The following is a 22,478-nucleotide window of genomic DNA, read 5'->3' as shown; positions in this document are numbered from 1 at the left end:
AATCCCCGTAGATACCGATTCTCTAGTTGTAGTGAAGCCATCCATAACTGCCATCCTGCAGTCTACAAACAAACACAAGGATGTTTTTTTGCGGACCTGAAGATGAAAGAGATCAGCGAGCCCAGCTTGCCCTCTCTACTACAAGGCTCACAGTGAACAGCCGAGCAAAGGCTCTCTCTCTGTGAACACACAGGGCCAGAAGCATCAACAACAGACAAACAACCGTGTTTCAAAAACAGCCCTTGCAGCAGCAGCACAAACGTGCATCTGCAACGGCTCCCTTCAAAGGCACACTAATGTGCCATTATGTGGCGTGCCTGAGCGAGGAAAACGACATTTCTCCATAGCAGCAACCATTTAGCCCGAGAGGGAGAAAGCAAAGTGTCACCTATTTTGCATAAAGCAACTCTCCGGAGGCTAGAGTGGAGGGAGGAGGAGGAGAAGAAAAATGGGTCTTGATAATGATGACGGATAACACACCCTCTCATCACGTCTCCAGCACAACACCAGGAAGACTGTACATGAACCAGGGCCAGACATCTCAAATCAAATCACGGCCAGAGGACATAAACACAGGACCATAATGGCACCAATTTCCTTGTGTGTTCCTTGTTAGGAAGAGTGTGATAACAACTCATGTCTCGTGCACCTGCTGCCGTGTTGAACTGGGACCTGGGTGACCTGCACCACGCTAAGGGCTGCCAAGAAAAGCCCAGTCCCATTAGAGGAGGGAGAGGAGGAGGATAGCTCACACACTACTCCCACCTCCCGGAGAGAGCCTCAGCGCTAGGGGCCTAGGGCTGTCACAATCACGACATTTTACTTGATGATTCATTGTAATTCAAATCATTGTGATTCATAATTTGATTGTGTTTTTGACATTGAATATTGAAACGGAAACAAACAGAAAGTAACAGAACCAAAACGGAAGCCTTTTTCCAACAGATGAATTCATACAGATTAACGGAATTATGCGAATATTACTGTCATCATCTCAAATAACTACGATTAGGCAATTATGCAATAAATGTGATAGGCCTACTGAGCACAAAGCGCAAAAATGCACAGCAGAGTGGAATGTTTTAAGGAATGTTTTATTTAGCATTGTTGTGTTTATGCTGATGTGTATTGCTATTGCGAGGTGTTGTGAGCTTGTAGATCGGCTATTTTCGGCAAAGAGGTTTGGTGTAGAGGGGAAAAAAGAGCAGACTAAATACAGAGTTCAAGTGTATTAGGTAATGAAGGTTCAAGTGGTTAAATATCTGAAAACACAAATTGACATGAATCCAAAATACACTGGTGATTGTGCGTCAAACGATGAAAATATATGATATCTATGGGTTGTGGGGGGTGCCTGCTTCATCTCTCTATTCAACAGGCTCTACTGCCAGACTCTCAGAGATTTGGCATGAAAGGTTGGCGACAGACGATATCAGTCAGTCATCAGCGTGGCGGAGCAGCAGGCCAGTGTTAGTAAGAGGAGGGGATCGTAGTTCAGTAAATCTAGGACTGAGGCTGAGCACGTGGGACTTTTAGGAAGGTCACACAGAAGGCAGCATGTCGCACCACATTAGAGATGTCTGAGCAAGCAGAACCAGAAAGGACGACAAGATGGGGTCTAAAAACAGTGTGTGGCTCCCATGTGGACCTCAGACTTCCTTTGGCCAGTCTAAAACTCAATACATCAGGGTTCCCCAATAGGCGGCCCGCGGGGGGCTACTGTCTGGCCCCCACCAACCCCAGTAATAATGGTGGTATAAGAGCAACTATAGTATATCGTCATTGTCGGCTGGAAAACCTGTAAAGCAAAGTAAAGCTCAGCTTCATCAAACAAGGCCGTCGCAGTGAAAACAGCCGATCTACAAGCACACAACTCCTCGCACCGCGAGGCGTTGTGTGCTTGTAGACCGGCTGTTTTCACTAGTTTAAATCATTTTTAAAATGATAAATGCAAAACGAACGGTTTGGGACATACAAGATTTTCACCCGACAACGACGATATCTGAACTGTCACTGGAGTAGCGGGAACGCCACCGTCGCCCCCTGCAATGTTGTGGCCCTCGGCTCCTATACCCTAGACATAATTTGGCCCAGGGGGAAAACTAATTGGGGAACCCTGCAATACATGCTCCTTCAGACGTCCGGACATCTTTTGTGTGGAAAGGGAGGTGAAATAACTACATTCTGACATCACGCAGAACTTTTTCGGTCGCTCTTGCACCCTCAGATTTCCCTTCTGTCCGAACTAGTTCGGAAAGCCTGTCCGAAACTGACCTTTTCCAACGTCAGAAGGACACATTGTTAGGAGCATGTATTGACATCATGCGACAGTCATCTATGATGTGTGCCTAAAAATTTGGACAATGTTTCAGACAAACACATATACAGTATACACCAGGGCGGGAATTTCATGGAGGACATGAAGGCCATGGCCGTCGTTGCCCCTCACTTTGGCCTTGTGCCCCTCCAAAAAATGGCTTGTCCTGAGGCCACAGTGGCCTCAATGCCCCAGCTGACTGTACCACTTGTCAGTATGGAAACACCAGTGTCTCTTTCTTGTCATGTAGACACCAGTGTCTTTTGTTGAGTCCCCATTTTTAAACCAGACCAGTATCTTTGATTTGTGCTGAGCATGGATCAGATTGTAAATACCAATTTCACAGCAGATAGTCTCCATATTACATTTAAAATCACCCTTAGGTTCCTTAACCCTTAAATTCAATCAATTATTTCAATAGACCTAAATCTTGTTTTATTTGATGGCCTTCCTGCCCTGGCATTTGTCCTTTGTGCCTTCAAACAATGGACAACACCAAAGGCCAAGTGGCCTTTCCCCTAAAATGATGAAATTCCAGGCCTGGTATACACACACTCTCCTGCAGAGCCACAGCGTGAATAGTAATGAGAGAGCTCACCCCGTCCAGTAAAGTGTTGGCTAGGTGGACACGTGGATCTTTGCGAAATGGGAACTCCAGGTTAGCTATATGGAAGACTGCGTTGTCTCTTTCAATCATGTACACTTCGTTCTTCCCGTGTATCAACATCATGTACCTGTTGAGGAGAACAGAAACATAGAATCAACATTATATTCAGATTAATCCGTGTTCATGCTAGCTCCCACTTGGCACGCAAGTGTCTGCTTGTCAAACAGGTGCTGTGCTTACTGAAAAGAAGAGCAATTTACAACTGCATTTTAGGCGGTTAGGTCTTTCCGAGAGTGGCTTACAAAAGTGCAAAGATTCAAATGAGCAACGCTCACTTCTTTCTTGTTTGGCGTGCATATGCATTTACAATATACAGCTAATGTGGAAGGAGATTTATGTATGCATGTAGAGTCAGCAGTGTCTCTCATACATACAGTGTTAATACCGCAGTTCCTAACTCCACAACTCTTTCCGAATAATGAATTGGCTTCAGATACTGACTGACTGAACAACGCAAAGCCATATAAGTTAAGAGAGACTCCTTGTGAATTATTCCGAGTTGTAAACTTTTTCACTACTAATTCGTGTCCACATCATCAAGTTTTGCATTGTCTTGCGGTGCCATTGTAGAGGCTTGTCTGCAGTACTGCATAAGTAACTTCACCATTAGATTATGATATCTTCAAATAACACATGGTCACAGTGATTTGTGTCCGTCCATGGCTAGGAAGATTGCCCAACTAATCCTTTGCAGGCATTTGCAGGTGATATACTGTAGGACTATAAAATACGGGGATGGACACATTTCCTCTATGGTCCATGCCTTCTCTGAGATATAACATAGCCGTAAAAGTAGACCCCCAAAAAAAGTAGAGTAAAAATGTTCTTCATTGCTTCATATTTTCAAAATGTCAATGCAGCATTTGCTCTCAAATCCAGATATTATGTGGAGATATTATATAAACCAATTTGTTTTTTTGGCAGATTCACTTCAGTTAAATGAAGATAAAGAATGGAGCTCAACATTTGGGAGATGGAAGAACCAGCGTGGAAAATTACTTCTTCCACCCACAAGCCAATGGGCTGGAGCATTGCCAAACTCTAAACAATAACGTTTAGTTAAAACATGCTCAGAGATGGCAGATTTATCAGTGAAAATGTTTGTCAGAGTTGGCAATTCATCAGCTAAAGTATATCCTAAGCATTTAGCCAACTGTAATTACCTGCCATTATGAAATAGCTTTTGATAGCCATTAGGTGAATATGACCACACTTTGTCTATATTAAGCTTGATGGCTCAGTGAAGGAGCTGGTGGGGAACTAAGAATCAAATTGTACCCCCACACACCTCCGTTGAATTACTGCTCCACTACACCATCACTCACAGTGGGCAGAAGAAACATTCTACCGGTACATGTAATACTGTAGTCCCCCCAGGAATTTCCCCCCAAGGATTTCTCGCCAGTCCGAGGATTACTCGGCCGTCCGCGGAATAACAGTTGCGATGGCGGCGGCAGAGCGGCGGCAGGATGCCGGCGAAAGGGCGGAGGCGGAGCGGACGGTTGCCGCGCAACAGCGCCGGAGCTGTGCGGCAGTAAAACCTGACATTATATCAGTTATTACTACTATAATATTATAAAACGATTTGTACATGGTGAGGCAAACTCATAGGACTTTGCTTCACAGGGCCCTGGGGGACTAGTTTGACTGACGGACGGTTCCTCATTCCTACTGAATCTGACCTACAGTTCCTCTATGCCTATGGTCCTGACTCCTGACAATGACAATGCTAATACAGAAGAGAATAAATATTACACCCATGCTAGGTATCCTGACTATATAGTCTTTGCAACATAAATCAATTATTAAAAAACAATAATTGTATTTTTATCCTCAAAAACGATAATTCAAATATTCGATTATTCTAACCAATCCCTAATTACAATTACTTATAGCCATTTCATGAAAGATCTTACTGGATTATTAGAACAAAATATTGTTTTGCGTGATAGCTGGTAATTTTATTATTTTTCATCGTAATCGTAATCAAGAATTGTTCTCCGCAGAATCAGGATGGTTCACAGCAGAATCAAATCTTTTTCTCTGCAGATTCCTAATCAGCTGATCAAATCCTAACTCTGAGATGTGCCGAGAGTCCATTTAAGCGGGCAATCAACTGTGTGTGTGTGTGTGTGTGTGTGTGTGTGTGTGTGTGTGTGTGTGTGTGTGTGTGTGTGTGTGTGTGTGTGTGTGCGTGCGTGCATGCATGCGTGCGTGTGCAAGTGCGTGCGCAAGTACGTGTGTGCGTGCGTGCTCCTCACACTCCATCAGGAAGTAGGCAGCGGTGAAATTGTATCCAGATTTACTGTGACAGCCTTACATGCCATTATGGCTAAACTGTTAACTCAAATTGGAAATTAACTAACCTCATATAAACACATCAACTGGAACAAAGACACAGAGTTGATGAAAATCTGATTTAAATTACAACCCAAATGAAACCATCAGGCCTGAATAATTCAGCTCATTAGGAAAAAATATTAGCCCAATATTATATCTGCATATTTCACTTGACTGTATATTCCAATATATATAATGTAGAATTGTGTTTGATATTGTTAATATCAAACATGTTAAAAAAGGTCTATCCATGACAAAGGACTGATTATCTTTTTTGGTCCGACTGTGTATGCGTGGCACAGCAAATACGCTAATTTAATTGTTCTTCAGTGATTACATTGCCCTTAGGGCTACAAAACAAATGTAATAGATAATCAGACAATTATCTTATATGAACTAATTTACATGCAACTTATGAATATGTCAAAAAGATATCTATCTACATATCTATAAATATATAGGCCACACACACACACACACACACACACACACACACACACACACACACACACACACACACACACACACACACACACACACACACACACACACACACACACACACACACACACACACACACACACACACACACACACAAAATAAATCACACCTCCAAACTACAGTATACTAACTAGCTCCAGTCCAATTTAAATTACAAGCTGTTAGCTTAGCAACATTTGCGACCACTATAGAATGAGGTAATTGACAGCATTTCTGCATTATCACTTATCACCAAACATACATTTGTACTTTGAAAAAGTAAAACAGTACTTCAGGTGACAGGATGAACAAAGCAATAACGGACAGAAGAAGCAGTGCGTTGCAAGGCAAGCAAAGATATCCCACCAAATGCTTACCGTTTGGATAACTTAAATGTCACAATCAATCTGTGTTGGCACAAACCCAAAGCAATTTCACAAGGGAATGAGGGGGAGGGGGGGGGAATCAAACAAACAAAAAACTAATACTGCCTTCTGCAGGTCCCTAAAGATAAGTGGGAAAGGATTGGTCAACAACCTAGTAGAATTAGACACCGTTGTGTTCTTCAATTCTGTCACTGTCTGTTGAAAAGGAGAATGTGATTTAAATGCCACACTCCACAGGTGAACATTTCCATGATCAAAAACAACCTGCTGTCCTCGCTGTGCTCACCTCCGATGTTGAGCCGAATTATCCTGGCAGGGCTGACAAATGCTCTTTCTCAAAATACCAAGTTGGCAAAGGAGGATGTTTCTGTTCAGCCTCTAAAAAGGTCAAGTATCCTAATCAGCGTGCCTCAGAATTGATGAAAAGTATCCCGCCACTTTGAATTGGGGCATTCACGCAGTGCAAATAATGGGCACAAATCTTTCATGTCACACTGGCTACAAAATAACACACAGAAGGTGGTAGGGATGTACAACTCTTTGGGAAAGTAAAGGGGGTTCCACACGGTATGCGGTTGCCGTCGGGGCTGCGGCTAGGATCAGCAGTGGCCGCACCGCGGTGAGACACAAACACTCGTCGCTCAGTGAGTGAGTAAACGCTGTGCGGTATTTCACAAAGATGAACACAATCCATCTCTCGCCGCCCGCGTACGCATGCACAAACGAGCACGCTCGCGGTGGATTTCACGGGACCGCGCCCGCTCGCCTCGCCGCCCCAAAACTTCGCTGCGCGGCCGAAAAAGCCGCCCGCCTCTCATTGAAAATGAATTACTAGCAGGGAGTGACCACGTACCGTGTGGAACCCAACCCCCTTAAGTCTGTAGACAGAGATGGGTAAGAGATGAATGGCGTTCCAACTGCCTAAGGCAGTGTTTCTCAATCTAGCTTGTTTGGCTTGAGTACCCCCTTTCCCTGATTTTTGAATCCAAGTACCCCCTTTACCCGACAACAACATTTTCCATATAGAACCATAGCTAGTGGTATATGATGCTATGATAACCCCCCTTTTCAAGAATATAACATCACAAACAATGGGGAGTGAGAGTTTCAAACTGTGCCTCCTGAACAGATTTATTTTCAACACTTCGGCCATGACATTTCAGTCCAGTTTTCATGTCAATAACTTAAGATTCAAACAACATTCAAACGCATCCCAGTTGCCTGGGACCATGTATTTTGGGTTAGCAACCGTCAGGCTCACAATAAGTTTCTCCAAGTATCATCATTAAACATAACAGTAAATGTCTGTAGCCATTAAACGAAACGGGTTTCTTACATTGATGCTCCTACATCATGCAAGCACCAGTTAAAGTTACTTTCCATCCCTCATATACTGTGTGCACAGTGCACATCCCATAACCCACACACTGCACATCATTTTGGAGCTCATATCTTTGAACGGGTAAGGGCTAGTTGTAGTTAATTAGAGTACCCCCTGCAGTACCTCCGTGTACCCCTAGGGGTACGCGTACCCCCATTTGAGAAACACTGGCCTAAGGCTATCCATTTGTCATACCTGCGGTGACACAGCAACACCATTAACACATGTGGAATAGATTAGATGCAATTAATTTCCCTTCGATGCCAGGTGGTATGGATGAAGAGCCCTGGAAGCCTGCCAGGCATGGGTTAGAGGGAGAATACTTCACCATCTGACAACAGACAGGCTGGAGATGGAAATATCTGACTCTTTAAGCAGGTTAAAGTTTACTATAAAAGGGGAAGGTGAAGCATTTCACTTGATGTATTGTTCGCCAGCTTCATAAGTGCTAATTGTAATTTCTGCTTCATTTGAGACTTGAGAGCTACAAACATGTGGAGGGCACTTAGGCTGGACTCACACACATGCGTGAAACATCTTCTCCTTATCGTCTGAGAATGGCCACTGGGAGCGCCGTACTAATGCATTGTCAATGGAAGGTTGTTTGGTTTTTTGTCGTTGCCGTGCCTCTAGCTCAACCGCAGCCTGTCTTTTGGCCAAGAGACACGGCAACGACAAAACACCAAACAACCTTTCATTGACAATGCATTAGTACGGCGCCCCCAGTGGCCATTCTCAGACGATAAGTCGATAAGTCAGACGCAAATGTCTGTACAGCGCTTTACAGAGAGGTGGGGGAGACTGAGACATGGGACTAGTAGAGACAGGTCTCAAGCCAGTATCAAACTGGAGTTGCAGTTGATGCACAAACCAGGCATCAGACTGGTGCATCTACTGGTGCCTATACACACACACAACCCTCCACCAACCAGAATTTCCAAATACAAAACTCATGTGTGCACCAGTTCGTTCAATTATCTTTATATATAGTTTTTTGGTCCTATTCTTATAGTTGGTAAGATGTATCCTAAAGTATATCATCTTGTTCACTGTACAAAAACTATATTTTCTGCTAGCTTCATGAACAGGTAATTAAAGTACTCCCAAGCAGCTGAGATCAAGTTGCGTATTATTATTATTATTATAGAAATATTGCAATAAGTGCAGGGTTTCCTTTTTTTCAAAAAAACCTTTTGGACCTCCAACAATGTACTAGGCATGATCACGAAATTGCATGTGTAACCCCCATACCAACCCTATCTTTCAAACATGGCAGCCATGTTTGTTTACATTTGAAGAAAACATAGGGGCTGCTATCTCCTGAATGCCTGAACGGATTTCCTAGCAGATTTTTTTGTTTGAAAGCTGTGAAAAGCGTGTACATGCATAGTGCATCATATGTGCACGAATTCGTACACCAGCGTGCACAATATTTTTTTAACCCTTTGGTGGCGAACCGGCAATATAAGAGGTCCCACTTTACATATGGCACCGAAGAAGTTAAAGGACAACTTATTTTTTTATGTATGTTAATGTATTAATGTATGTTTTATAGTATAAACATTTATATCTCCAAAGTAACAAGTAACTAAAGTTAACTTTGTAAGAGTAAAAGTAAAATATTTGGATCCCAGATGTAGTGGAGTAAATAAGTACTGAAAACAGGAAATACTCAAGTAAAGTACAAATACCTGAAAATCTCTTTTGTACAGTACTTAAGTAAATCTAAGTTACACTGTCCTGTGAAAAACGTATTTATTCAATGTTGAATAAATGTGGATGATAGCATGTAGTTGTGTTTTTCGTCATCATGGGCACATTCATGTGTTTTTTTATAGGGCAAAAATAAGAATTAACATTAAAAATTAAGTGAATTAATTACTCGAATTAATACATTAATTTCCCCCCCTGGTCAAGACGTTTTCCTGCAGGAAACCCTGAAGTGCTTTGTCAATAGGGTGCATCTCTGTGGTGTCATGGTTCATCACTGTGGATTTTACAGCATTAGATGCAGAATAACAGAATGTATGCCACTCTCCTCAATTCCTATGAAGTCATTTTTGAATAGACAACATTGGCTGACAATACTAATACAATAAGTAACACTCACGAGACAAACACAGTTGTAATTCTATTATTAATGTATTGCAACATAGTGTTATTTGAGTGCAACACATTCTGATAAAACACTTGTGTGATTCTTCTCAACTTATCTTCCAGACATCAATGAGTAGCTCGACTGCATTCCCCCTGTAGTAGTAATGTTGGATAATTCACATGCACTCAGACAGCAATGTAATGAACAGCTTTTATCTTTTCTAATGGAAACCAGACATAATAATCTAATTGTCATTAGGGTGAGATAGTTGTCCAGCCATGCAGTGCGGCACCAGCTGTAATAATAGCCGTCCACACCCTCTTCAGTTTGAAAGATCAATATAGACAGCGTTCAGTTTGACCCTGCTTCAGCAGAAAACAAAAGAGAGAACAATCCAGTCACAGTGATGACTAGGGCTGTCACAATTATTACATAATCGTCTAATCGTGATTATTTGACATAATCGTGATTATTTTTCATAATAGTCATAATCATTTCCATGTCAAAAATAGTGGAAAAAGCAGATCTACAAGCTCGATGCGACGCGTTGTGAGCTTGTAGATCGGCTATTTCCACTATCAATGTTCTTTTTTAAGTATAAAGTTGTCAAATATGTCAAGTAATTTCTTTTTATATTTAGGTTATGTGTCATATCTGCCATGTGCAACTTCAAAGCCTAAAAGCCAAACAGAAATGTAATTGTCAACGACAAAAACACAATTAAATCGTTAATCGCAATTATTTGAGAGAAAATTAATCGTCATGTAAAATGTCATATCGTGACAGCCCTAGTGATGACAGTAAGAAATACAGTGTGTTAGCACCGACTCCAGGGTTTGATTTGTTGGGGGAATGGGTAGGCCCTTTCGGGACCCTTTTTACCTTTTTTTGTATTTGGGAAGGCGGTAACCAGGGTCCCTCGAAGGTGGATCCACTCTCCCTGTAAGGCTATTGCTCCACCAGGAGCGTTTCGTTGTGCCAGCGGTGTGACGGTGGCAAAAAAATGAACCGGGGCGAATTTGGCGTCCGACGTTATCGTCGGCAGCCAGTGGAGCACCCTTCATTGATTAAAAAGGGAGCTTTCCCAACCGTGACGCTGACGCGCCGCCCGGGGGGTTACGCACTGGTACCACTGTATGGTTACGGACAAATATAACCTCACATGAGTGTTGCTGAGATTCTTCAAAGATAAGAACCAATGCAAAGGTATAGGTGTGTGAATCGGCACTAATTGGCATTGCTGTTAAATTTTTAGTGGCAGGGCAATCACACTACTTGTTTTAATCTATTTTTGAAATGTAGCTTCTCTTCCTCACTTACCATGTCCCACTCATGTATTGGGTATTTTTACCAGACAGTGCGCTCAGTGCGCACCCAGTGTGCATATCCGAACGCACCCTAACGCGGGACATGTGAAGTGAGGAAGAGAAGCTACATTTCAAAAATAGATTAAAAATATTTAATGGCAACACCGATTAACACACATTTCCGCGGTAACCTACTGCATTGGATTGTATCTTTGAAGAATCTCAGCAACGCTTAGGTGATGTTATATTTGTCCATGACCAGACAGTACAGTGGTACCAGTGCGTACCAGGGGGAGTGGATCCACCTTCAAGGGTCCCTGGTTACTGCCTTCTCAAATACAAAAAAGATAAACAGGGTCCCAAAAGGCACTAGGTTATTGGGGGGAATCCTTGCCTCTGTTTTTGATACCCCACAGAGTCATTCGTTTTTATTGCCAGTGGGGATATGATTTATTTATTTATGTGTCCCTCCTTCTGCTGTCTTTTACAAACTGAAGACAAAAACACTCTGCTGTGCTAACCCAGAGTCACAGACAAGGGCAATCAAATGCAAGGGGGGGGGGAGTGGGAAAGGAACGAGAGACACCCCAAAACTACAGACCACAACGGGCAGCCTCATTTACAATTGGTCTACATTTTAGGAAAAATACACAACATACAATGAAAGTATTAAAAAGGCTTAGGAGGCAAGGGAGAGAGAGCAGTATTGGATTAGAAAAGGAAACCGAAAACGCCTCAATAGCTCGGCTTTAGCGCTTGAGGAAATCGTTTCCACAGACGGGGAAACCTTCCTTTTTCACAAAGGAGAAACACCAAACCACTCCAATACCATTTTGGGGGGATAGTGAGTGCCAATGTCAGAGAACATCAAATGAATAGGTGTCGTGTCGTGTCATTGCAGAAAATGACAGATGTGTCACCCACTGAGCAGACAATAGGTTTGCCAAGGGTCCAGACAAGGACCTCCTGTCGTGTAATTGGTCAGTTACCACCGTCAAGTGTGTTTACTACAAAGTGGAGGGAGCTTTATTGCCATCCCTCCAGAGGAGTTCCTCATCAGTAAAAGATGAGAGACACTTTCGCCATCCTCACATCACTCTCTGAAGTCTTGGCTATGGTGCACACACACTGTCTTCTCCTTTAAAATAATAATAATAAAAGAAAAACGCACACAATCAGACACACCCAGTCCCTTATTCATGCCCCGCTCCACCTGCTGTTATCCACCCCTGTTGTCTGGTGGGTGCTGGGAGCGTTTGATTTCCTCCTTATCTTCCGTGTCCTGTTCCCCTGAGTGCTTTAAGCGCTAATGAGGCACGGGCGTCCATTGTGTGTCAGCTTTGCCCGCGTCTAGCCCTGCGGCCTGACCGACAGCAACACCCCCCCCAAGCCCCAACCCCCAGGATCAAACCCAGCGGCTTTACACATCATTAGCGTAGGGTCCAGCAGCGGGGGCTCCTTCTCCAATACTCACAACGCCATTATTTTATGCTTTAACTATTGAAAAATAGCAGATATACAAGCTCACAGCTCAGCACAGAGTGCCGCGCCGCGAGCTTGTAGATCTGCTATTTTTGAAAAATTGTGAAAATTAGAATTTTGACCCGATTCTATAAGTGTCTTTTGAATCCTTCTAAGGTTTTTTGAAAAACCTATGTTTCTGTCAGCATCTGGCTATAGCCATCGTCTTTTTCACTTAACTGGAGCTCAGTTAGTCTGTTCTTGAGAGACTACTATGTCAGTGGTTCTCAAACCTTTTCATGTCAAGGACCCCCAAACTGATATTTATTTGGCCACAGACCCGCATCTCAAAATATCTAGTTCCAGGGACCACCCAGAAGCAAAATTAACATTCGCTTGACAATAGTAAGGCTTGGTTTATACTAGGGGTGGATATTGGCAAGAATCTCGCGATGCAATACCTATCATGATACTTGGGTCACGATCCATGTATCGATCACGATATATTGCAAATCTTTGTGATACGATACTATTGCGATACTGTTGCGATACATCAGCTTTAAAAGCTGAAGGCGCTGCTCTAATGTTGTTTTCGTTGTTCGCAGCCATTTTCTCGAGAGTCCTCACTCACTGAACCGTGGGAAGGGGAAAGTAGCTACTTTAGTACAGCAACATCTAGAGGCAGCGGACTGTCAGGACCGGACTTCTACCATTGGTTCCTATGCATGGGAACATATTTTATTTTCCTCAAAGTATCCTGATACTATGGCCTGAAGTATCGATACAGTATTGGCAAATAAACTATCGCGATGTATTGCCCATATCGATTATATTGCCCACCCCTAGTTTATACTTAGTTCGGTGTACGTGTCACGCACGTAAAATAGCAGATCTACCAGATCACACCACATTGCAGCACGATAAGTATGAATCTGGCATATGGTCCTCACGCACCACAATTCCTATTCCTTTTTACAACGGGTCGCATGGCGACAAGTAATGAGCATGCAGATCAGCTATTTTAGCTCATTTGTCGTATTAGTGGTAAAGGAACCTGCCACCTCCATTATAATTGTCTGATCACAGCTTTGACCACGTATCCTACATAAATACAGAGGATTTTTTCCACCAACAGCTTTTAGATTTCACACTTATTTACAAGTCATGATTCATTTGTTACAGAATTTACCGGAATATATTGCGATTAACAATTTAATCATGTTGTTTTCCCATCGAACATTGCAACATAATTACAACTCCATTTGCCTTGGGCTTTGTAAACAAAACTTCCACAGGGACTTACATATGTAAAGAATTACTCCAAATATGAATAACAGAGTCGATATTGAGCACTGAGCCGTCTTTGGACACAACATGAAATAACATTGACAAGTACAAACAACACAGCATTGCAGCACAGTCCGGTTACACATCCAGTCCAAAAAGGAACATCCCAATAAGACCTTTACGGCTTTGTTTACGTTGGAAGTCCTAATCAATTCATTGCAAAGTAGAAGAAGAACAACATTTAATGTAATTATAAAGTACATTTATGTACGGAGTAAAAACGATTTAATATAATTATCAAATATAAATAAGAATGCAAGTAAAAAGAATAGGTAGATTCACTGGGGGGAGTGATGATTACCTCTGTCGCTGGCCTACTGAAAGGTGGATTTTCAGGGCCACCTTGAAGGGGCCCAGCCCAGCGAGCTACAAGTCTTTAAGGCCCAGTTCACCTCTTAGTCAGGTTCCTTATGTATTTTTGTCGGATTTTTGTGAGGATTTGTAAAACTATACATTTTTGGAATCTTCAGAGCATGGGGAATCCAACAATCAATGTTTCCATTTGCACAGACACCTGCAAAGCCGCCATTTTGGACATTAAAAATGGCCGACATAAAATACATAATTTGTGCTATCTTGGCTTCTAGACAACCTAGAAACTTAATTAAACATGCCAATCCTATGTTTTCTGGGTCAAGGAATCTAATGAGTAAATGTTGGGTGTAAAATGTTCCGGACCCCCACCCCCTTTCTAGGGGTTATCTATTTTGGGACCTCCCAGAACATTACGCCAGCCAGTTAATGTCCTAATTTCATAATATTAGAGTTGTTTTGTAGGTTTTAAAACCTCCTGGGTTCATTTATTATACTTTTAAAGCAGCCAGAATAATCCTTCTGACTTTTGGTTGGGGTCTTTCCTCACCTGGGACCCCCAGACAGACCCCTGAGTCTGTCTCAGTAATCGCTCTGCTCCAGAACAATGTTAAATTAGATCATAATTAAAGCATAAAAGTTGTTGTAGCTGGGCTCTGAAAACAAAAAGGAGTAGTAGCAAATACCAGGGGTCTTCCATGGGGTCCGGGACTCCTGGGGGGTCCTCAGAGTTACTACAGGGGGCCCACCAAATCTTGATGGGATTTGAAACTTTGAATGTTTTTATGTATTCAGGATTTATGTACCGGTATTGTACTTTGATGGTTTATTAGTATTCTCAGTATTATTTATAAAAACTTTGTGTTGGACAGTTATGGTTGACAGGTGTTACTGCTGGGATTGCAATATTTAAGGTATTGCAACTTCATATTTTGGGACACGCAGACTAACATGTCCATTTATTGCACCGCACTCACTGACAACACAACACACACACACACACACACACCCACACCCACACACACACCCACACACACACACACACACACACACCTCTGTGTTATCGTCACCCCAAAACTCGCACCCATCCTCTTAAAGAGCCCATGGTCAATTATGCCCAAGGAGATTCACTACAATACAGTAATTTCAGACATGCAGGATCTATTCGTCTTCATCATCGTCATCTTCAATGTCCAATGTTGACACAGTCTCCACCATAGCATAGAGTGGAAGGCAGGTTATTTGAGCAGGGAGGGCAAGACCCCTGACTGGAACATACCCTCCACTCTCTGAATTTCACCCATTTTCTTAGATTGGTGGAAGCTTAGGGCAATTTGTCAGGTATGATTTATCCCGCATTGTGACATAGTTGGCACGGAGGATATGTGGGAGCAGTGCAGCACGAGTTGGTTGTTGGACCTTTTGAACTGTAAACACGGCATGCAACATGCTCCAATGACTGCAATGTTGATGGAAGCTCACCATTAATAAGCTCAGGAGAAATGGAACTCTTGCTAAGGTCCTTGAAGTGGTTAATGGCTTAATGTCATCATTATCAGGCTACAAGTAGGCGTTGACCCATGACGAATTGTGTAGGCCAAGGAACCCTTGACATTTGTGACATTCAATAAATTGAACTCGCTCAAATATATCTATTTACTTTTTTTTTTTTACCTTGGCTTTGACTGTTGCAAATTTCAGAGAAGTAACAGCAGTGTCGGGTGACCAAACACATTATGTCTCACAAAGCACCATAAGCAGCAGAGGCAAGGACTTGATGAGGAATCAGGGCATCAGCCTCTTCATGTGTGTGCACTTCCTCGAAATAATGTCCCTTGATGAAGGTATCGTATTATGATGCCTACTTTGTCATACCTGACAAATTCCCCTGAGCTTCCATCAATTGAAGAAAATAGATGGAATTCAGAAAGTGGAGGGTATGTTCCAATCAAGTGTCTTGCCCTCCCTGCTTCAAATGCTTTTTTATTGATTTGATTGAAGTATTTATTAGAAGTTTTGCATAGGACAAATTACAGTTTCATGACAGTACAGTTCACTGATACAAGGTCAACTAAAAGGAAACTAAGGTAAGGCATAAGACGTTGAGATCCTTCGCTTTAACTCATATAAATATAGGCAATACTTGAGCTCATCAAATGTGGTTGCAAAGCAGATTGCAAGGGATGGTGCAGCTGCTTAAACAATACAAACAAAGACTGTCAACATTATTAGGGAGGACATGTAGTGAATATCTTTGGGCATAATTGACCATGAGCTCTTTAACAGGATAGGGTGTGCATGGGTTTTGGGGTGACGATAACACAGAGGTGTGTATGTTGTGTTGTCAGTGTGAGTGCAGTGCAATAAATGGACATGTTAGTCTGCGCACCTAAAGTAATACGTTGCAACAGGGACGGCTCCAGGGGGGGCTAGAGGGGGCTTTAGCCCCCCCTAAGCCCCCCCCTCCCCACAAACTCAATTAACACCTGTCAACCATAGCTGTCCAACACAGAAATGTTATAAATAATACTGAGAATACCAATAAACCATCAAAGGTTACAGTTTCAAATCCCATCTAGATTTGGCAGGCCCCCTCCTGTAGTAACTGAGGACCCCCCAGGGGTCCCGGACCCCCTGTGGAAGACCCCTGGTATTTGCTACTACTCCTTTTTGTTTTCAAAGCCCAGGTACAACAACTTTTATGCTTCAATTATGATCTAATTTAACATTCATCTGGAGCGGAGCGATTACTGAGATACCGTAGGCTCAAGGGTCTGTCTGAGGGTCCCAGGTGAGGAAAGACCCCAACCAAAAGTCAGAAGGATTATTCTGGCTGCTTTAAAAGTGCAATAAATGAGCCCAGGAGGTTTTAAAACCGACAAAACAACTCTACTATTATGAAAATAGGACAATAATTGGCTGGCGTACTGTTCTGGGAGGTCCCAAAATAGATAACCCCCAGAAAGGGGGTGGGGGTCCGGAACATTTTACACCCAACATTTACTCATTCAATTCCTTGCTCCAGAAAACATAGGATTGGCATGTTTAATTAAGTTTCTAGGTTGTCTAGAAGCCAAGATAGCACAAATTATGTATTTTATGACGGCCATTTTGAACATCCAAAATGGCGGCTTTGCAGGTGTCTGTGCAAATGGAAACATTGATTTTTGGATTCCCCATGCTCTGAAGATTCCAAAAATGTATAGTTTTACAAATCCTCACAAAAATCCGACAAACATACATTTCTTAACATAACAAACCTGACTATCTGGGACAACCAGATCTTATTTTATTGTTGTTTGGGACAAGATCAACACAATCCAGAGTTATTGTTTGTGTTCAATCTGTGTTTTGAGATATTTTTGTATTTCAGCATGAATGATGATGCATTTTGCATCATGTGATGCATCATGCTGCATTGTGTTGATCTTGTCCCAAACAACAATAAAATAAGATCTGGTTGTCCCAGAGGTGAACTGGGCTTTTAAGAGAAAAAGTCAAGGAACTGTCAAGTGTAACGAGTCATAATCAATAAGCTTAACGTGCCAGTATGATCCTTTAATCACTTAAATCCTACGTATATGCTTCAGTTGACCAGAATCGGTCCCACATGGGTCTGTCTGTCTGTACAGTCCCCTCCTTTTTTCCTCCTCTACTTCAAATCTATTCATAAAGAATTGCTGACCTACAAGCTCAAGTGTTGCAAAATGATGCTTTGAGGTTGTAGTTCTGATATTTTCACCTAATGTTTGCCTATGACATGGGTTTATGTGGTTAACCCATCCAGAACGGGTACACATTATTGTGATCATTATTTTATGCTTTAACTATTGAAAAATAGCAGATCTACAAGCTCACAGCGCGCGCTGCGAGCTTTTAGATCTGCTATTTTTTTTTTTTATTGTGAAAATTAGAATTTTGACCCGATTCTATAAGTGTCTTTTGAATCCTTCTAAGGTTTTTTGAAAAACCTATGTTTCTATGTCAGCAATATGGCTTGCCATCGTCAAAGAAAAGATCCTTTTCACTTAACTGGAGCTCAGTTAGTCTGTTCTTGAGAGACTACTATGTCAGTGGTTCTCAAACCTTTTCATGTCAAGGACCCCCAAACTGATATTTATTTGGCCACGGACCCACATCTCAAAATATCTAGTTCCAGGGACCACCCAGAAGCAAAATTTGAGTTACAAACGTTCACTTTAAAAATACATATATTCAAGGATTTGCACACATTTTCACAACGTTTTCAAAAATAGCAGATCTACAAGCTCGCAGCGCGGCACGCGGCACTCGGTGCCGCGCTGCGAGCTTGTATATCTGCTATTTTTCACTGGTTAAAGCATTCAATAATTCTAGGCCTAAATGGGTTAAGGAATAGATGTTACACGGGTTTAATTTCCACCCTAGTAGAGACCTTCTCACATTAGTTGGTGATACAGCACCAAAAGCACACATGTCCGCCACACAAGGAAACACATGCATTCCTTTGTCTTAGCTTTGAAAATCAACAAATAAAGAGGTCATCTTCAACAAACCTTACAAGCTCTATCTGTATGAATGCAAACACTAGTTCAGAGGAAATTGAATTTGCAACCATTATTAATCATTTCCTGATCCTTTTTTAAGTGTTGCTATTGATTTAAGTGTGGTGCACCATACTGTACGCGATATCAAAAAACACTTAAGGCAATACAGACAGGACAGAGGGCCAAGAATTCCATGATAACATTCGACCTCTCCAAACATTAGGCACTTCAAAGAGACATCGATTTCCCCATTCTGGAAGAGTAACTCAACAGAAAGCTGGGAGTAGTGAGTGGTTGGTTAAAAGAAAATGAACACAGTCCAGTCCTCATCTAGCCTGGCTTGGCCAGACTATATACTAATGCAGCTAACTAACTGCAGTTCATATCCCCATCCCCACCTTGCTTTAACATGGGTGGATTGTTTAGCTGTGCTAGGCTAGTCCTCATCCACCTTAACATCAACAGATTAGTGTTAGAGGGATTCTTTCTCTTTAACCCTGACAAACACCTTTCTATACAGCACCAGTGCAAAGCGGGTAAATACAAATAGGGTTGCAAATATAGATTATTTTCGGATTATTGTATTGATTATGATGAGACACATTAAGTGAGCTGGTAGATTTGCTATTTTTGCTGCTGTATAAAACAAATGTAATTATTAATATACAGTAATTAAAACCAATATTCTTTCATAATCGACTAAACTGCTGAGTTCCATTAACTGTTGCACCCCTACATAAATGTTTGAAGGTTAACAGGATATTTCACTTTCAAACGCGTTTTGGGGTCATTGTAACATCTACTCAGGCTTTTGTGAGACAGTTTTTAAATTGCTTGATTCAATATTTAAATAAATAAATAAAGTAATTGGAAAAAATACAGCCCACTCACACATTAGAAGGACAATATCAGTCACCAGATCCAAGGACGTGTGTTTTTAATGAATCCAACATGGTTAAAATGGAGTTTGAAGTTACTAATGGGGTTGTATAGGAAGGGGGGGCGTGTCTGATGAAATTAATATTGAATATCAAATATCTAAATATTGAATCAAGGAACTTACAAAAGCATGAGTAGATGCTATGATGAAATAAGGTTGTAAATCAGAAATAGCTTAAAATGTAGGATTGTACTGAGAATCACTCTTCTGTGTAATGTTAGTACTGTGCAAAACTATTTGTAGAATAATGTTGGTGAACATGAAGTGTGGTCAATCTATTCTAGTAGCCTTATTCAACGTACAAACTGGGAAGCTATGAGTGAAATACAAAGAAATTAAAACCGCAATGAATTAATCCATCTCTAAACCAACACGCGACTTATAGTCTAGAATGGAAAGTTTTCTTATCTTCTCCTAAGCAACAATGGAAGCCAGAGGGATTTAGAATATGCAATAATGTTTCAGAAGGCCTTCGGTTGTGCAAAGAGACAATCTTTGTGGACCACCTTGAGGAACACGTTTCCCATTAAAACTCCACTTTGTGTCTTAAAACCTGCCACTGGCTACTAGGACGTGGGACATTTAATAAGGAGCTCTCTGCCCAATCCACGAGGCACGACAATGAAAGAAACTCGCGACAGCAGTGAGACAAATCTGTCGAATCTGACAGAAAACACACGAATCCTCAGAGTTCATTAGTCTCATCTTACGCGTGGCATAATTCCAGGCCGTGACTGCCCCACGCGTTACGGCTCATAATTCAGCACTTGCCCTTTATCTATCATTACAACGCGGTCTGACCTACAGTGTAAGCGGTTGTGATTAACAGCCGCACCAATCTGCTTATACCGTGCGTATGCAGATCCGCTGACAAATGACCAAGGGAGAGCTAACTGCCATCTGTCCTGTTATCTTTCCTTTTCTACTACTTTCTCAAATATCAAACCTCGGTTCAAAGTGAAGCGGTGAATTCTTATTCTATGTGTTCTAGAGCTATGAAATCTGTGTTCTAGATCTATACATTCTGTGTTCTAGAGATCTATACTTTCTATGTGCTTTAGTTCTATATTTTTATGAATTCTGAATGAATGAATGATTTTGTCTGGAGGGAGAAATTGTCATGTGAAGCTTGACCAATCCTCAATTCTGCATGCACGGGACATGTACGTACGAGACAGACAAAGCCACTCCTTGGAAGCGGCTTTCACCGCTTCAACAAAACACCCCAGATTTCACAAGAAGTCAAACAGACAGGAAAGAGAAAGAGACTTGGTGATTATGGGACTGATAGCTGAAAAGGTTTAAGATATTGGCAGATTGCACCGTTTGAATAAATGCTCCCATCCCAATTTTCAGCTGAAACAGAGGAAGATCATATCAAGGCTGGGTAAGAACAGTATGCCCCTCCAAAGGAGAGAGTAAGATAAGGTAAGATAAACGTTTATTAAATCCGGAGGGAAATTCAGGAAACGGCCATTCCATTACAGCCTGTGACACCAATGTCCCCTTTGACCAAATGATAGGCACAATGCCAAAACCTCCATTCAATTTGACAAGGACCACAGCTGATAATAATCATGAAAATACCCACCTAGAGAAGCTACATCATTTCTTACTACAAAGTTCCTCAAAACCAGTGTCAGACATGCAACCCACCGTGAAGGTTTTACAACCCAAATAGAATTACAAAGATAAAAGGAACATAGCCCGGTCTTTACTTTCAGGTTGATAATGCTATGCATCTGCTGGAATGTAAACTGGAACCGAAAACCCAGGTAGTTATTGCTGTCATATTAGTTAGAGGGGCATATCCCACCTGAAACATCACAATTTCACATCCCTTCAAAACAACATTGACGGCATGGTGTGTGGGCCAAATTATTAAGCCACTTTCTTGTGACAGCTACACAAATAATTCTGCCCGACTACTGCATAATGACACACCCAAACATTTTCTTACACTTCAATTCTGCTTGCGGAAAGGTTCTATTGAGGGCTTCAATCCAAGATGCTATATATATATCCCTTATGCTACCTGAACAAAATAGATCACTCGATGTAGCGATTCTAAAAGATAATCAAACTCATAAACCACCAAGGCCTAATGAATAGCTTCATACATATTCTAGGTTATTGTTAAAGACCCAGGTAAATACATGTGGGAAAATAACAACAATAATGATAATAACAATAACTACAACAACAACAATAATTCAGCGCATTCATGCTGTGTGGCTCTGGTGAGTTTTAGAATTCCCAATAAGTGTTTAAGGAAATATTGTAAAAAAGAAGGAAAAGAATGGTGGGTGGTGGGGGGGGAAATACATTCCGTAAGGCATGTGTGCATTTTATGGGTAAAACTGCACTGTACCCCTCTTTGAGCGACATCATCATAACCTTAAGGGGTAATTCAGACCCCAGTTCAGTGGCCTTGTGGTTAGAGTGTCCGCCTGAGACTGGGAGGTCGGGGTTCGAACCCCGGTCGGTCGGGTCATACCAAAGACTGTAAAAATGGGACGCAAATATGCCTCCCTGCTCGGCACTCAGCATCAAGGGTTGGATTGGGGGTTAGATCATCACACTGATTACCCGAGCGTGGCACAGCTGTGGCTCACCGCTCCAAGAGATGGGTCAAAAAGGGAGAACAATTCTCGCATACAGCAATGTATGGGACAGATAGTAGAGTCCACGGTGCGATTCCGTCGTGTGCTATAAATGGCTACAAGCTTCACATCTGTGATGCATTGTTGTGAACTTTGACAGCCTTGACAAAGTTCACACAAGTTGATTTAAAAGGTATCAATTAAGCGTATCTCATCATATTTCTTTGGTCTGAACTAGGTTTAAAACATTGGTAACAAAATGAAGAAAACCAATGATTTTGGTGTTTTTGTGTCAAAATATAATGCTGGGGTA

General features: G+C 41.8%; 1 protein-coding gene across 1 annotated transcript in view; it reads right to left on the bottom strand.

Moving 5' to 3' along the window:
* LOC308300261 (mRNA-capping enzyme) overlaps positions 1-22,478 on the bottom strand; it is a 137,489-nt gene that overhangs the window by 93,325 nt on the left and 21,686 nt on the right. Inside the window, exon 9 of the mRNA XM_080744081.1 lies at positions 2,916-3,051. Coding sequence (XP_080600207.1) covers positions 2,916-3,051 — 136 coding nt within the window. The remainder of the gene's footprint in view (positions 1-2,915; positions 3,052-22,478) is intronic.

This window comes from Nannobrachium achirus (assembly GCF_963921795.1).
Source record: "Nannobrachium achirus genome assembly, chromosome: 16".
Lineage (NCBI taxonomy): Eukaryota > Metazoa > Chordata > Actinopteri > Myctophiformes > Myctophidae > Nannobrachium > Nannobrachium achirus.
Note: the sequence above shows the minus strand (reverse complement) of the source record. Positions and strands in the feature narration are given on the sequence as shown.